This window comes from Pinus tabuliformis, chromosome 3_1 (assembly GCF_031772625.1).
Source record: "Pinus tabuliformis cultivar Carrire ecotype Pingquan chromosome 3_1, CPIR1, whole genome shotgun sequence".
Classification (NCBI taxonomy): domain Eukaryota; kingdom Viridiplantae; phylum Streptophyta; class Pinopsida; order Pinales; family Pinaceae; genus Pinus; species Pinus tabuliformis.
In genome coordinates this window covers 674,953,080-674,970,913 of record NC_142301.1, presented here as the reverse complement: position 1 = coordinate 674,970,913, position 17,834 = coordinate 674,953,080, and the positions used below count along the sequence as shown (strand labels likewise).

General features: G+C 36.5%; 1 protein-coding gene across 1 annotated transcript; it reads left to right on the top strand.

Moving 5' to 3' along the window:
- Positions 1-11,921: 11,921 nt before the first annotated feature.
- Positions 11,922-12,578, top strand: LOC149188899 (uncharacterized). The gene has a single exon (XM_089410077.1). The coding sequence runs from the start codon at positions 11,922-11,924 to the stop codon at positions 12,576-12,578; it is 657 nt and encodes a 218-aa protein (XP_089266203.1).
- The last annotated feature ends 5,256 nt before the right edge of the window (positions 12,579-17,834 follow it).

Below are 17,834 nucleotides of genomic sequence, written 5' to 3'. Positions count from 1 at the left end.
ATTGAAAAATGAAATTTCTCATGTTGATGGTACAAGATCAAATGGTAAATGTAGGAGGTGTATTTGAACATCCTATCTCTCCTCAAATTCATCAATTGCTCATGAATCTTGTCTGATATGTAGGTGGCATAGTCATAGCAGATTGGTGACTTTCCAGGAGCAAACATAAGCATCATTACCAGCACAGTTGCATCAATATGCTCAATTGAACTATATCCCAAGATGGGAGAAATCATATCTGCAAGGTCTCTGCCCAGCTCATTGAGATATACATGAACAATTGGAGGGTACATCACAATGTCAGTTTTAATGTATAATTGATTATATTTGATAATTTGAGCATCTGTCAGTTTATCCCCTTGTTTTATCAGGTTCACTAGTGACAAAGGGACCAACTTCTTCTGAGGGTTGAAGCAAAGCATGTCTCTGATAGCTTGAGGGGTAACATAAAAAAGTACTGAACCAGATGGGTCAACAACAACCCTATGAGAAACATCATATTGTTCAGCACACAGGTGGATTAGTTCAGGGAACTGGTTGACCTGAGGGAGCTTGAAAATAGGGAGGAAAGAGTCCCATAAGCCCAATATATCTGTCCCATTTTCATGCTTGGCTTTCAACTCATTCAACAGATGAATGTGGAATTTGCTGCTCATAAGCTTTTCTTCTGTAATTTGGTAATCCATATCTGCCAAGGTTTGCCATTTCAAGTTCTTTTGAGGGGCATTCAGAGGCTGAACATTTAGTACTACAGGTGTCTCCATTGCACAAGAGGATTTTGAATTGAGTGCAGAGTGGTTTTAATTGAGCAGGACAGTACAGAGGAATGCCTCTTTACCAGGGAGGTGAATTTATCAGGAACAGAGAGTGGTTCAAGTAAATAGCAATTGAAATACTATTTGCAGTGCAAAATAGGACAGATGTTTGGCCTCACTCTGTCTCTCTTAGTAGTTAAATTCGGTTTGAATGAGTCTGCCGCGATTGCGCAGACAAAGCTTGGTTTTTTCAACGAAAATGCAGGTAAACAAGGCTTGGCTAGTAGTGTTCGAGTTCACAACTGTCAAAGGGGCAGGTGCAGGGATTTCTACCGGTGAATTCAAGAGTTTTCTCTGTTCTAAGCTCTTTCAAGGGACATAACAGATAAAGCAGGTACGTGAAGGATTTATAGCGGAAAATACCTGGTGAGGAGTAGGCAATGGTCACGGATGACTGTGGAAATGGCGCGCCTCCGGTCTCCTGGTCGGGTTCTGTAGGTTGGTGGACTTTGGACGTGAAAATCGCATGCAGGAGCAACAAAGTCTTTTGTGAGAAAAATGTGAAAAAACACGAAATTTCACCATATTATTGGTTTTTTGGACTTTTGGCGCGTTTTTCTGCTGACGTCAGCATGATGTCATAGGTGGGGTCAGGGCCGGCTGACGTCATAGGTGAGGTGGCGGGCTCTGATTGGTCCACGGGGATGGTGAAGTGGCAGGACAGATCGACAGATGGTCGGGCGCAACGGCTGATGTGACGGCATGGTGGCAATGACGTGGGATGATGTGGAGGTGACGTAGCATAAGCGGAATAACTGAAACCGGAAACAGCCAGCGGTTTCATATCGCACCGCTTATGGTACGGGGGGGAATCTGTCAGACGTACCTCCGACGAGCTGTGGCGAGGACGCGTGGCTGCCGAGTGACATAACCTTTTTACGGACATCGGACGATATCCGTCGGATGTGAGACCCGCTCCGATATCAACAATGACCGTCGGATCTGGAGGGCTCGATCCAACGGCTGTCGGGGGGGTGATGTGATTGGTAGACATGGCGGGTAAACGGCGGACGTCGGAGCCACTCCGATGTGATAAGAGCCGTTGGATGCTCAAGATCCGATCGGACGGCTGTCGGGGCGATGACATGCACTGTGGATATGGCAAAAGGTGTGGCATTATTTAATAGTTATTTTTTGGGATGCGTGCTTAGGCGGAGGATCATCGGGGTATAGTGCTTTAGTAAGGTTTTTAATGTATTTTGGAAAAACAAATATATGCGCCGAGACTTTGGTTTAAGTGGCAGAAGTGGGTTTTTTGGATTTTTTATGATTTCAAAGGGGTTATGGGCAAAAGGGGCTTGTATAGGGTTTTTTCTTTGCAAATAATGGTTTAATGAGTGGAATGACTTTGAAGCAAGGGGGGAAGATGAGGTATAGGTTCATCCAAGTGGCCAGATGTCACTTTGATCCCTGACATAGGACTTATTGGCTATAATGCCAAGGGGAGGGGTATTTATACAAAATTTGGTGTTTATACACCATGGTGTTTAATATTAGTAAGGGAAAGGTGATATAGGGATTTATATAGTAAAGTTAGAGTTAATATGGATGGGGAGGATGAAGGGGGAAAACACTAAGTCTGTTTGTGAAACACTTGGCTTAAAGAGTAGATCAAAATGAAAAGATTTTTACACAAGAAATGTGGCTTTTGAATGAACAAGAACCACCATGAACCATAATCTTCTTCCATGAATCTCAGCTGATGAGGGGATGTTAGTAATGAAATGGAAGGGGGAAGGAGGGAGGTTAGTCATGCTCCCTGCTGCAACTTGATGAAGATGAACACCTTGTCAATTGATTCACTTTGCTTTGGTAAACACAGTTAACACATCTGTAATGATAAAGATAATCTTTCTGCAACCCCAACTACTTACCCAGCTACTTGCCTAGCATTTTTTATTTCTTCTTGGAGGGTGCATTTAGACTTGCAGACCCTTACTTGCCTTTTCTTTTCTTTGCCTTTTTCTTTTGTTTTTTCTATCTACTTCTACCCTTATTTCTTCCAAGGTCCCAGATTAAGCTGTTGGGAGCCTTTTCTTCTCTACCTGGACTACTTGTCTGCCAAGATTAAATAGTTTGGACAGACTTTCTTTCTCTATTCTACAACTGCAAATTTAAACCATGGAATGATCCAGATTAGACTGTTGGACCATCCATCAAAATTTTAAGTCCATACCAAGCTATATACATAGATTGGATTCTCTTGGAAATATGTGATCTTTGAGTCATCAAAGCAGAGCATATTTGGTCCTTTCATAGCCAATCATGAAATATGAAACCTATTGGTATAGGTAGCTAACACCAGGACTGAAGAGAAACTTGGTGTCGATCACGATGATGGAAGATAGAGGCTATGATGTAGTCTTCAGTAAGGGAAAGGTTTTCCTTAGACACATCATCACTAGACAGGTGAAGCAGATTGGTTCACGGGTCAAGAACCTGTATGCTCTTGAGGTTCAAGATGCATGCAAAGCCTTGAGAAACGAGGCAATTGATGGAGACTTGGTGGTTGAGAGGGAGCGTACATATTACCTCTCAACATGCATAGCCAGAAGAAGTCTCAGACAATTGTGGAGGAGCCACGATTGGTGCAGCAGCTTCAGGAGGTTGTGGAGCAGCCACAACAAGGGAAGCTGAGAGGAGATCGAGTAGATAGATCTACTCATGCAGAGACCTCCAGTAGGGGGAAACTTCGAGCCAGGTGGGCTGAGGGATCACATGCAACCATACCTCTAGGTAGGAGGTGGGGCGATATAGAGTGATCTTCCCAAGGAGGAGGGGTAGGATCCTTGAGGTACCCAACCTCTTGGATGAGACCTTGATACGGGAGCCTCGATGTGGAGTAGCAGGAACTGACTGATTTGGTAGAGACAGATGCGGATGGAGCGGCAGAGAGAGCGACAGTGTAGGGAATCCCAGGACAGCGCATAGCTAGCAGGCTGCAGCAATGCGAGAGGCACAAGTGTTTTGCACAGTGCTAGGTGGCACAGAGAAGTGTGCAATGGTGCAAGATGCATGGAGATGTTGCAGTAGTGTAGATGTCAGAGAGGGAGCACTTGTCAGCAGCAGGTAGAGCTTCAGCATCAGAGTATGTTCCTATCCCAACAGAGTGGTCAGTTGGGAGTGTTTTTGTTCCAAGTGTTGTTGGAGCAAGTGGACCGGGCAAATGCGTTGCATGCAGAACATTCCAGAGTTGCAGGATAGGGGTTGTAGATAATCCATATCTTGTTGAGAGGGAGTGTTGAAAATGCAATAAGATGATGGAGCTTAGTGGAAAGGAGTCGCCTTCACTAAGTGGGCCCGCAGGCTATTTTTGGCGCAAAGTCTATTTTTAGACATATGGATCATGGTCTATGAGTTGCAGGATGCTATTTGTGGATGATTGGTCATGTTGGTAAAAATAGATGGACTTCTATTTTTAGACATATGGGCTGTTTCTATTTTTAGACTGCCAGGCTAAAAATAGAACAGTCGAATATTATTAGCTCTTAGTAATATTTAGACTATAAAAATTATCTTATCCTCTTGGATCACTTCAGTTTGAGCTACGGATGTGGCACATGCAGCTATCAGAAGGAAATACGCTTTTCTTGTGGGTTAGTTGAGCTATTGCATGATGGACTTCAGTTAGAACTCAAGTGATTGAGTTTGGTGGAGTTGATTGAGGAGTTGATGGAGTTGTGTTCAGTTTGACTTAGTTGAACTATTTGTATTTAGTCTAACTGCAAAATACACTAGTGATGAGTGGTGTGAATTAATTATTAATTAATTCACTAATTATTAACTTATAAAGCAACTAAATAATACATCAGTTAACTCAGTGCATGGATAGTTCAGTGGAGACAGGTGTTAGAGGTTGAGATTGCTATCAGTTGTGACTATAGTTGTGCATGATATTTGCACATGCATGGATTGAGTATTGCCAATGAGGATTGTGTGGTTCAGCCAAGGGAAATATGATTTTGCTTTAGCCATTCTCATCTATTCTCATGCAGGATTGTGCAGTGGAGGCAAGCAAGCAGCGGAGGAGATTTGAACTTGTGATTGATTCAGATCTGAGCTAGTTTGTGTGTAAGAGGTGGAGATAGTACTGAGTACTTGCGAGGAGTATTGTACTATGTATTGTTACATGTTCTCAATTAGTATAATATACATATAGTTGGGGGTTTTCAGCTGTATGCTTTCCCCGTGATATACTGTGTTGATATGTGTGATTGATGCTTCAATGTGCGCATGCGATTGTTTCTTAATACTGCAAATTGATGACCAATAGTAGAGGAGGTTATGTATTATGCATGCATTCCGAAAATAGTGTATAATCAGGATAATCTCTGTGAATAAGTGTTATATTATTCAAAATTTCTACAAGTAATGCTAGATAACTTGAAGCTTCTGAATATATATATATATATATATATATAGAGAGAGAGAGAGAGAGAGAGAGAGAGAGATAATATTAAGAAAAATTAATATTATTTTTAAAATTATTTAACATAAATTTATTTTTTTATAAATAGTTTATAATGTTTTTTTTTTTAATTTATTTTTTCAACATTTTAAAATTTAATTAACATTTTTTAATTGGAATTTAAAAATATATATTTTTTTAAAAATCATTCAAAAACACGGTTTTAGATATTTTTAAATTCTAAAAATTATTTTAATATAAATTTATTATTATTGAGAAAAATATAATATTGTTTTAAAACTTAATATAAATTTATGTTAAATTAATAGGTTAATATGAAATAATATTAATATATTATTTTCTCCTTTCTTTCAAATTATAAATATAATAGGTTAAAATATTTTAATTAACATCTTATTTTTTTAATGTTGAATAGACTATGTTTATTTTTCAATGAATTATTGATTTTTTTAATAATTTAAATTATGGTTATGGGCCAAAATAATAGCACTATCAAATATTAAAATAAACATCAATTTAAATAATTTTTCTAAAAAATTAGCATATATATATATATATATATATAAAATAGAATGTTAAGAAAATTTAATATTATTTTTAAAATTATTTAACATAAATTTATTCCTTTATAAATAATTTATTATACTTGTTAAATAATGTTTTTTTTAAATACTTATTTTTTCAACATTTTAAAAATTAATTAATATTTTTTAATTGGAATTTAAAAATATAATATATATTTTTTTAAATCATTCAAAACTAGATATTTTAAATTCTAAAATTATTTTAATATAAATTTATTATTATATAAACTATTATATAATAAACAAATATTGAGAAAAACATAATATTGTTTTTAAACTTAATATAAATTTATGTTAAATCAATAGGTTAATATGGAAAATTATGATCTGGATTATCTATAGTATTATGTTCAATATGTTGACGTTTCGAACCCCAAAGGGGGTCCATCATTAGGACAAAAAATGATAGATTATGAATCATAGATCGATTGAGAGAAGAATCTTCCGACCAAAATAGATAAATAAACCTCAAGTAAATTGCAGGTCATCAGTTCTTCTCTCAATCTTTATCCTTGAAATTTCGAGAAAACAAATCTCATTCCATGTATCTCCTTCGTACAGGGAAGTTATGTTAGACTTTAAGCTTCTGTGGTAGATTTTTGGAAAATTATGATTCGGATTATCCACATTATTATGTTCAATATGACGATGTTTCGAACCCCAAAGGGGGTCCATCATTAGGAAAAAAATTATAGATTATGAATGATAGATCGATTGAGAGAAGAATCTTCCGACCAGAATAGATAAATAAACCTCAAGTAAATTGTAGGTTAGCAGTTCTTCTCTCAATCTTTATCCTTGAAATTTTGAGAAAACAGATCTCATTCCATGTATCCCCTCCGTACAGGGAAGTTATGTTAGACTTTAGGCTTCTGTGGTAGCTTTTTGGAAAATTATGATCTGGATTATCCACATTATTATGTTCAATATGTCGACATTTTGAATCCCAAAGGGGGTCCATCATCAGGACAAAAAATGATAGATTATGAATAATAGATCGATTAAGAGAAGAATCTTCCAACCAGAACATATAAATAAACCTTAAGTAAATTGCAGGTCAATAGTTATTTTCTCAATATTTATCCTTGAAATTTCGAGAAAACAAATCTCATCCATGTATCCCCTATGTACAGGGAAGTTATGTTAGACTTTAAGCTTCTGTGGTAGATTTTTGGAAAATTATGATCCAGATTATCCACATTATTATGTTCAATATGCCGACGTTTCGAACCCCAAAGGGGCTCCATCATTAGGACAAAAAATGATAGATTATGAATGATAAATCGATTGAGAGAAGAATCTTCTGACCAGAATAGATAAATAAACCTCAAGTAAATCGCAGGTCAACAGTTCTTCTCTCAATCTTTGCCTTGAAATTTTGAGAAAACAGATCTTATTATTTAACAAAACAGATCTCGTTCCATGTATCCCCTCCGTACAGGGAAGTTATGTTAGACTTTAAGCTCCTGTGGTAGATTTTTGGAAAATTATGATTTGGATTATCCACAGTATTATGTTCAATATGTCGACGTTTCGAACCCCAAAGGGGGTCCATCATTAGGACAAAAAATGATAGATTATGAATGATAGATCGATTGAAAGAAGAATCTTCCAACCATAACAGATAAATAAACCTCAAGTAAATTGTAGGTCAACAGTTCTTCTCTCAATCTTTATCCTTGAAATTTCGAGAAAAGATAGGTTAATATGAAATAATATTAACATATTATTTTCTCTCATCTTTTAAATTATAAAAATAATATGTTAAAAAATCTTAATTAATATCTATCTTTTTTCAATGTTCAATAGACTATGTTTATTTTTCAATAAATTATTGATTTTTTTATAATTTAAATTATGGTTATGGACCAAAATAATGGCACCATCAAATATTAAAATACACATCATTTTAAATAATTGTTTTAAAAAATTAGCATTTTGATTGCTTTATATATATATATGAGAGAAAATAAGAAAAATTAATATTATTTTTAAAATTATTTAACATAAACTTATTTCTTTATAAATAATTTATTATACCTATTACATAATGCTTTTTTTAAATATTTATTTTTTCAACATTTAAAATTTAATTAACATTTTTTAATTGGAATTTAAAACTATAATATTTTTTTAAAATCATTCAAAAACACCATTTTAGATTCTAAAAATCATTTTAATATAAATTTATTATTATATAAACTATTATATAATAAAAAATATTGGAAAAAATATAATATTGTTTTGACACTTACTTAATATAAATTTATTTTAAATTAATAAGTTAATACGAAATCATATTAACATATTATTTTCTCTCTTCTTTAAAAAAAAAATTAACAAATTTTTCTTTTTTCAATAAACTAGGTTTATTTTTCAATGAATTGTTGATTTTTTTTTTCAATTTAAATTATTGTTATGAACCAAAATAATAAGACTATCAAATATTAAAATACACATCAATTTAAATAATCGTTTTAAAAAATTAGCATTTTGATTGGTTTATCTATCTATCTTTTTTCCACTGGAAAAATCCGTAACATTTCATTAATATGAAAGATTACATATGTAGATGCCTTGCGCATATGCCATGTTCACTGTTTCTCTGTACATTTTGCTCAAAATTGCATATCTATGCTCTATTGTTTTCTGTTCAGATTTCTCTGTAGGCTGTATAGATTAATGATGCCATTTTTGGCATCCTTCAGTCTGTACAAAAAGATTATACATATAACACTGTCATATATAAAACTGCTGTCATAAACTAGATATAATTATGTCGCATGTAGACCCGCTGTAGGGTATGACGGGTCTATGTATGGGCGATGATAAAAATTTTGTTCCTGCTGGTCCAAAATCTCGGTGATCTCCCAGAGTCCATGCTCCATCAGCGCGGCCTCCTTGGAAAATTTGTCAGCATCCTGGTTATGTTCCCTGTAGATGTGAGATACATTGATTTGGTTAAATGCCTCTTTAAGCTGAAAGACTTCATCAAGAATGACACTGAGTGTGTGTGAGTGACATGTAGTAATTCTATTGAACCAATTAATGACAATCTGTGAATCTCCAAAGATGTTAATGCTGGTGCAATGGTGGCTTAAAGCAAAGTGCAGCAGATGATGCAGGGTTATGAGCTCAGCAAAATTGTTTGTTCCAGCACCCAGACCCGCTTTGATGTTGTAGAAATGGTTTTCAGATATGTAGAGGATGATACCCCCCCCACAGCTTTGAACATTGGCTGCTCCGTCAAAAAAGGCCCATGGAGTACCCTGATCGATGATGGGAGGAGGGTTTGTTCTGCGCTGCTTAGTGGGAGGTGGATCAGGTAGCTCGTTAAAAGCAGTGATAATGCCAGCTTCTATGAGTGGCCAGTGGATCGCCCTCTCTTCGAAGATCGATTGGTTCCTAGTCTTCCAAATGGACCAATTGACAATAATGGGTAGGTTCACTGCTTTCGATCCCTTGTTTTTGTTACCCCATTCTACCCATGCGTTGATAAGATCTGTTCCACTCCAATCCCCAGAGAAGTGAATAAAAGGTTTTATGTTTTTCCATACTTGCTGTACAGAGATGCATCGCAAGAAAAGGTGTTCTGTAGATTCATTATCAGCTTTACACAGCACACATCTCGTCGGACCATATATGGCACGATGCATGAGGTTTTCCCCTTTGGGTAATTTGTTCCGAAGGATGCACAATGTGAAGAGTTTTGATCTGGGCGAGGCTGATAACTTCCAGATATGCTGCCACCATCTGTCTAATACCTCCGGTTTCCTCTGCATGATAATCTGTTTATATCCCTCCTTTGGTGTATATATCCCACTTTCAGCCTGTTGCCAGATGAGTTCATCTGGTCCCTCCACTATTCTGATGTGTGATTCTGTAAGTGCTGCACAGTATTCTCGCCAGGTTATGTGCCATCTTTGCGGGAGGTTTAGCTGGATGGCAGTCTTCCAAGCCTGGTGGAATATATCAGATCGCTCTTGATCTGCTATTTGAGCAATCACCCTGATGCCTTGAGATGTGAGGAATTCAACCAGCTCTTGTGGAAGCAGATGTCTCCCCCCGCAACCACTCCAGGGGTCTAATCCTATTCGAGCTCTGCCTCCATTCCTTATACGCCATACAATGTTGTTCCTGATGAGCGGAAGAGAGTGAAGGAGGGCTTTCCAGATCGAAGAGATGCCAATTTTGTTCCAGGTGGGTAGCCTATGGTTTATCTATCTATCTATCTATATATATATATATATAAATATAAATATAAAATAAGAGAACGTTAAGAAAATTTAACATAAATTTATTTCTTTATAAATAATTTATTATATCTATTACATAATGTTTTTTTTAAATATTTATTTTTTCATCATTTTAAAATTTAATTAATATTTTTTAATTGGAATTTAAAAATATAATACATATTTTTTTAAATCATTCAAAAACAAGTTTTAGATATTTTTAAATTCTAAAAATTATTTTAATATAAATTTATTATTATATAATCTATTATATAATAAAACAATATTGAGAAAAATATAATATTGTTTTTAAACTTACTTAATATAAATTTATGTTAAATTAATAGGTTAATCTGAAATAATATTAACATATTATTTTTTCTCTTTTATTAAATTATAAAAATAATATGTTAAAAAATCTTAATTAATGTCTTATTTTAATTTTCAATAGGCTATGTTTATTTTTCAATAAACTATTGATTTTTTTTTTTATAATTTAAATTATGATTATGGACCAAAATAATGACACTATCAAATATTAAAATACGCATCTATTTAAATAATTGTTTTAAAAAATTAGCATTTTGATTGTTATATATATATATAATCTATTATATAATAAAACAATATTGAGAAAAATATAATATTGTTTTTAAACTTACTTAATATAAATTTATGTTAAATTAATAGGTTAATCTGAAATAATATTAACATATTATTTTTTCTCTTTTATTAAATTATAAAAATAATATGTTAAAAAATCTTAATTAATGTCTTATTTTTATTTTCAATAGACTATGTTTATTTTTCAATAAACTATTGATTTTTTTTTTATATATAATTTGAATTATGATTATGGACCAAAATAATGACACTATCAAATATTAAAATACGCATCTATTTAAATAATTGTTTTAAAAAAGTAGCATTTTGATTGTTATATATATATATATATATATTACTAAACAGATAATGTTAAGAAAATTTAATATTATTTAACTTAAATTTATTTCTTTATAAATAATTTATTATACCTATTACATAATGTTTTTTTTTAATATTTATTTTTTCAACATTTTAAAATTTAATTAACATTTTTTAATTGGAATTTTAAAATATAATAATTTTCTTAAATCATTCAAAAACACGGTTTTAGATATTTTTAATTTGTAAAAATTATTTTAGTATAAATTTATTATTATATAAACTATTGTATAATAAAAAAAATTAAGAAAAATATAATGTTGTCTTTGAACTTGCTCAATAAATTTATGTTAAATTAATAGATTTATATGAAATAATATTAACATATTATTTTCTCTCTTCTTTTAAATCATAAAAATAATATGTTAAAAAATCTTAATTAACATTTATACTTTTAATGTTCAATGAACTATATTAATCTTAATGAGCGTGAATCATCATCATTATACACATTACCTAATATTTAAAAAAATAATATTAATTATTAATAATAAAAGTTGAAAATTTAAATATTGAAAAATTTAAATATCGAGGAAGCATGCAAAAAGAAAAGCTATGATCAAATCCCAGAATTGCAACTCAATAAGCTGGAAATAGTACTATCGAAGGTATATCAGCAGAAGCAACTAGGCATCCAACCAAGCAGTACCTGGGATGGAAGCCTCCCCCCAAGAGATTTCAAAAAGAGAGGAAGAAGAACAGATCTCCAGCGAACAATTGAAGTAGGAAAGATCTTGGTGGATTCAGGAAGGTATGCAAAATTGACGAAGTACTACAAACCCTTCATCAATAGTGAATCATGAAACTCACATCATGGAATTTAAGGGGGCTCAATAGCCCAGGGAAACTCAGAACTCTAAAAAACATGATAAAGATGGAGAAACCGCACATGTGTTTTCTTCAAGAAACTAAATGCAATAGCAATACGCTAGGAAGCATCCTCTCCAGAGCTTGGCCAGGATGCCAATCAGTAGCAGTAGACGCAGAAGGAGCATCAGGAGGATTAGCTATAGTATGGAACCCACAGATGATCGCTCTCCAGGATTTTCATGCCTCCCACAATATAATACAAGCTACCTTCCACATCATAGGTACTAATATTCACGGCAACCTTTCTAATGTCTACTTCCCACAGGAAGCTGGAAACAAAATAGCTTTACTCAATACAATAGAAGCACTTAGCTTAAGTAGAGTGCATCCTCTTTGGATCATCGGAGGGGATTTCAATATGATCACCAAGCTGGAGGAAAAACAGGGTGGGCGAATCAGGCTGGATCAGGAAAATGTCTTCTTCAAAAACTTCATACAAAACAACTCACTCATCGACTTACAATTCTGCAACGGCATACATACGTGGAGCAATCGCAGAGCTGGAAAGTATCAAATCGCCTCAAAGCTAGATAGATTCCTCATTTCAGATAATTCAGTTCATCTCGGCGGGGATATAGCAACTGCCATTCTCCCCTACTCAGGATCTGACCATTGGCCCATATCTCTCCAATGGCAAAGGCCAGGCAACACTATCAAGTGACCCTTTCGCTTCGAAGAGTGTTGGCTCACACATCCTGCTTTCAAGGACTTCGTCAAAACAGCATGGAGTAACTTCTGCCCACCGGAAGGATCTAAAATGTTCCAATTTCAACAGAAACTCAAATATCTAAAAATCCAAATTAAGAAATGGAACCAAGAGACATTTGGAAACATTTTCAAGGAACAACAAATTCTAAACAAGGAAATGGCAGATCTTCAGCAACAAATCATAGACAAGGGACATACCAACTGGACCTTAGAACAGGAGCAACGCATAAATACTCAATTGGAGGAGAGGAGAAAGCAGGAGGAAATTCTATGGAGGCAAAAATCCAGGATAAGATGGTTAAAAGAGGGGGAAAGGAACACTAAATTCTTCCATAGAACTATTGTCCAAAGACGAATGCACAACAACATTTCCTTCATTCAGAATCAGGAAGGGACAAGAGTGGAAAAGCATGAAGAAATTGAGGAGGAATTCCTTCAACATTTCCAACAGGTGCTCAGCGAGCCTAAGGCAAACAGAAATCCAGCCATCGAAAAAATCATTCGAAAGATTCCAAAAATCATCACTGAGGAACATAATGAGCTCCTCCTTCACCCCATTCTCCCTCAGGAGGTGGACATAGCCATGCACCAGCTCAAAGAGGGCAAAGCCCCGGGACCTGATGGTTTTTCAACCACCTTCTATCACAAGTTCTGGGAGATGTTAAAAGACGAGGTTTGGCAAGTTGTGGAGGAATCCAGGGCACTGCACTGGCTCTTACCTGCCCTCAATGCAACATTCATTGCGCTCATTCCAAAGGAGGAGATATCTAACACACCGAACAAATTTCGCCCAATAGCACTATGCAACGTTATTTATAAAGTTATATCCAAAGTCGTTGCAAACAGGCTAAAACCTCTTCTGCCTCTATTAATATCACCAGAACAGTTCGGCTATGTAGAAGGGCGGCAGATCCTCAATGGAATCATCCTCATGCATGAAGTTATCCATACCCTCAAGCATCACAAACAGGCAGGTATGCTACTGAAGCTTGATCTCTCAAAAGCATTTGATAAACTAAGTTGGACTTATATGAAAAAAATGTTAAATGCTTATGGTTTCTCACCCATGTGGGTGCGGTGGATTATGAGTCTCATATCTTCCTCCTTCTCCATTCTTGTAAATGGCATTCCCTCAAAACCCTTCAGTCCCTCCAGAGGAATTCGGCAAGGCGATCCTCTTTCCCCATTCCTCTTTGTTTTAATGGCCGAAGGACTAGGAAGGCATATTAAATCTGCCCTTGCCTCCCATCAGCTCAAAGGCCTTTCCATCCATGGTACCCCAGCCATAACCCATCAGCAATTTGTTGATGATAACATGCTATTTGGATACCCTTCGGTTCAGGAAGCCTCCCTCTTCAAATCTCTTCTCAATGACTTCTCTGAAGCCTCAGGCACCAATGTTAACAATGCCAAATCTCATATCTACTTCTTTCACATAGCTCTTGTGGTGCAGTGGGCAATAGCTCGCATTCTGGGTTTCCCCATTGACTCTCTCCCCTCAAAATATCTTGGAGCCCCCCTCATTGACTCAGCCATCAAACATTCCACCTGGCGCACCTTAATTGAGAAGCTGGATTCTCGTCTAAATCTTTGGACGCATCGAACTCTTAACATTGCTAGCCGGGTGGTGCTCATAAAGGTTGTGCTTCAGGCTATGCCGCTCTATCTGTTTTCAATTCTTGCAGCGCCCAAATGGGTTATAAAAAGAATAAAGGATCTTCAACGCAACTTCCTATGGGGGAGCACAGCTACCAATCGTAAATGGGCCCTGGTAAACTGGACAACTGTTTGTATGCCAAAAGAAAAGGGAGGCATTGGATTGCGAGATCCCAATCAAAGTAATGCAATAATGTGTGCCAAACTCTGGTGGCAGTGGCTCTCCAACACTGATAAACCTTGGGCCTCAATCTGGACAGCCAAATACGCAAATCACAGACCACAAAAGGAGCTTATAAGACTTATTCCCAATGCAAAAGGCTCCCTCATATGGAATGCGGCCAAGCAACATTACATGTTGATACAACACCACAACTTTTGGGAAGTAAGAAATGGCGAAACAGCACGCTTCTGGACTGACGCCTGGAACCAAATGCCAAAGCTCAGTAGCACTCTCCACCCTCTTCCACCTTACATTAGGGAGGAGCAACAACAGCAAACAGTTAGACAACACTGGACCCAGGAGAATGAGCAAGGATACAGGCAATGGATCCAAAGTGATAGGATAATAAGGAATACGGATCGCCCCTTCAGGGAGAGTCTGGAAAGGGAGCTCCAAAATCGACGCATACGACATTCAGCAGACAAAGACATTCTAAGATGGGGATACAGGCCAAAAGGAACCTTCACAACTTCTGAAGCTTACAAATTAATCAACTCCAATCCGTCTCCCCTTGATCTCCTCTGGGGAAAAATTTGGGATTCAGGCATCTGGCCGAAAGTTTCTCTTTTTCTTTGGCTGGTGGGACATCAAAAAATCCTAACATGGGATAGGCTAAGGAAAAGGAATTATCATGGCCCCTCGATGTGTGTCAATTGTAGAACCCAGGAGGAAACCCTTCAGCATTTGTTTGACTCCTGCGCAATAGCCAATCAGTTATGGGAGAAGGTAAGCTTCAGATGTCAGAAAATATGTAGAGTGGCAGAGGACATCATAAATACTCTGCGTCTATGGCAAAAGAAACCATTCAAGAGTGGAATTCTTAACCATATGTGGAAAATAATTTCAGGTTTGATAGTTTGGGGAATTTGGAAAGAAAGGAACAAACGTATATTTAAAGATCAAAGCTCTTATTTAGAGAATATATGGAGTAGATTCTGCACAAACCTCAAAGAAACACTGCTGATACATACCTGGACAAAGGAGGACCTTCCCTCACTCGACAATGAGAGAGCCATTTGGGAAAATTGGAATATGCAACTCCCTAATGTTTCTATTAACAATGCCCCTAGAACCTTCAATTCACACAAAGATTCTTGGACATCTCCTCCAGAGCACACATTCAATCTCAATTTTGATGGTGCCTCAAAGGGCAACCCTGGGAAGGCAGGCTATGGTGGAATATTGAGGAATCATGCAGGAAAGTCTCAACGGATTCACTTTGGAAATATTGGTTGGGACACCAACAACTCGGCGGAAATGGAAGGCTTATGGAAGGTCTCCTCTTAGCAAGAACACACAACTACTATCCTCTGGAGGTAGAGGGATATTCTTTGCTCCTTATCAATATGGTCAAACAACTCCTCAATGGCTCTCATGCAAGCAAGATAGCAACGAGTTGGAGACTGGAGGCCAGATTAGAAGCTATAGAACTTGAGCTTCTTAACAACAGAGCAATAATCTTCAGTCACATTAAGAGGGATGGCAAAAAAGTCGCCGACATCCTAGCCAATGTGGGGGTAGAAAGTAATCACGCCTTTCTCACAGGATCATTAAACATAATTCCAAACAATGATAAAATACAGGAATGCAATCGGTTGGTTCAATAAGAAGCTACACCCCCGGATGCGGGTGATCTGTAGATCAATAACCACGATGGGACGGAGGAAGGCGGAGCATGGCTGGCACCTATCCAGCATGCTCGCCGGACAGAACTTCAGGTGGGAAGACATTAATGTGAAGGTGATTAACACCACGGGAGCTCATCTGTTCGGTCTTGGAATTAAAACACTGTCCACTTACGCCTGCTCAGGAGGATTTCGGTTTGCAGCGAACTTGATTTCCATAGTAATCGCAGGTGAGGATCGAGGGAATGGCACCTGCGTTTTAAATGACCTCACTGCCAGTAATCTGAGTCTATGCTTCATTCTGTTCGGTAAGATCCAGAGTTGTGAGAAAGAATGGGTCTGGGGATGGTCTGACGCCGGAGGCTGGTTTCGAATTGAGCTTGAGGCTACGCTTTGGCGGTGTAATTCCCTCACAGAAACAAGCAACAGCTCCTGTGGTGTCACTACAGGTCAAGGTAGCTCAAATGTTGGAGACTTTTTTGCTGCTGTTCGAGTTTGTCATTACGCGATGCCGAGACCCCGCCAGCGTATGCTAAGTCGCAGAGGATCTGGAAGAGGAACCCCTTCACGGCCCCCTGCTGATTCGGGCTCCTTGGGGATTTCTTCTCATCATCGGGGAACAGAGCGCATTTTGACCCCTAGCCACTACCTGGACCCAAATTCTCCAGACTCTGCCAATTCGTCTTCATTTGGTTCAGCCACTTTCTCATTCAACTGCTCTCTCACGCGCCCTCGAATAACGGCTCATGTCTCTGTTCTCTTCATCGAGGAAGCTCAGCACGAGGGAGAGTCCAGCGCTCCAATTCCACATTCTGAGGAAGTCCATAATCCCAGTTCTCCAAAGCCCACCTCGGAAATGCATAAGGAGCAGCCCCAGCCAGCCAGTGCCATCAACTTCATGCCGGAGGCCCATGCTCAGCCAGACATGCAGGAACCGGAAATGGGTTGGTGTAGGATCGTAGAGGAGAAGCCCGATGAGTAATCCAGGTTCCAGCTCTCACCATTTTTGGATGCCCGATGAAAAGGAGGAAAGGTTATCTATGTTTCTGTATGTCAATCTTTCTTCATGTTTTCTGTACCGTTTCTATTGTCTAGTGTCTGATGTGGTGATGCTACTTGTGTCTGTATACCCTTCACAGGGAATGTCTAGTGTCGGTTATGTGCATCACTCTGTCTCCCCTGCGCGGGAAGTAAGGTTCAATCTCTCTATTTCTAAATCTGTCATGAACAAACGGCCTAACCCACAGGCTTGATGGCTCTCTGTTTTCCAAGGATGTAATTGTTCTCTTTTTTGTATATAACAGATTAAATTTACTTAGCAAAAAAAAAATAATAATAACAGTGTCAAATATTAAAATACACATCAATTTAAATAATCGTTTTAAAAAATTAGCATTTTGATTAGTTTCTATATATATATCTATATATATATATATATATATATATATATATATATATATATATAAATAATAAGAGAATGTTAAGAAAATTTAACATAAATTTATTTCTTTATAAATAATTTATTATGTCTATTACATAATGCTTTTTTAAATATTTATTTTTTCATCATTTTAAAATTTAATTAATATTTTTTAATTGGAATTTAAAAATATAATACATATTTTTTTTAAATCATTTAAAAACAAGTTTTAGATATTTTTAAATTCTAAAAATTATTTTAATATAAATTTATTATTATATAATC

Excerpts from the sequence above, each read along its gene's own strand:
- LOC149188899 (XM_089410077.1), top strand. The coding sequence starts at position 11,922 with ATGGAGAAACCGCACATGTGTTTTCTTCAAGAAACTAAATGCAATAGC.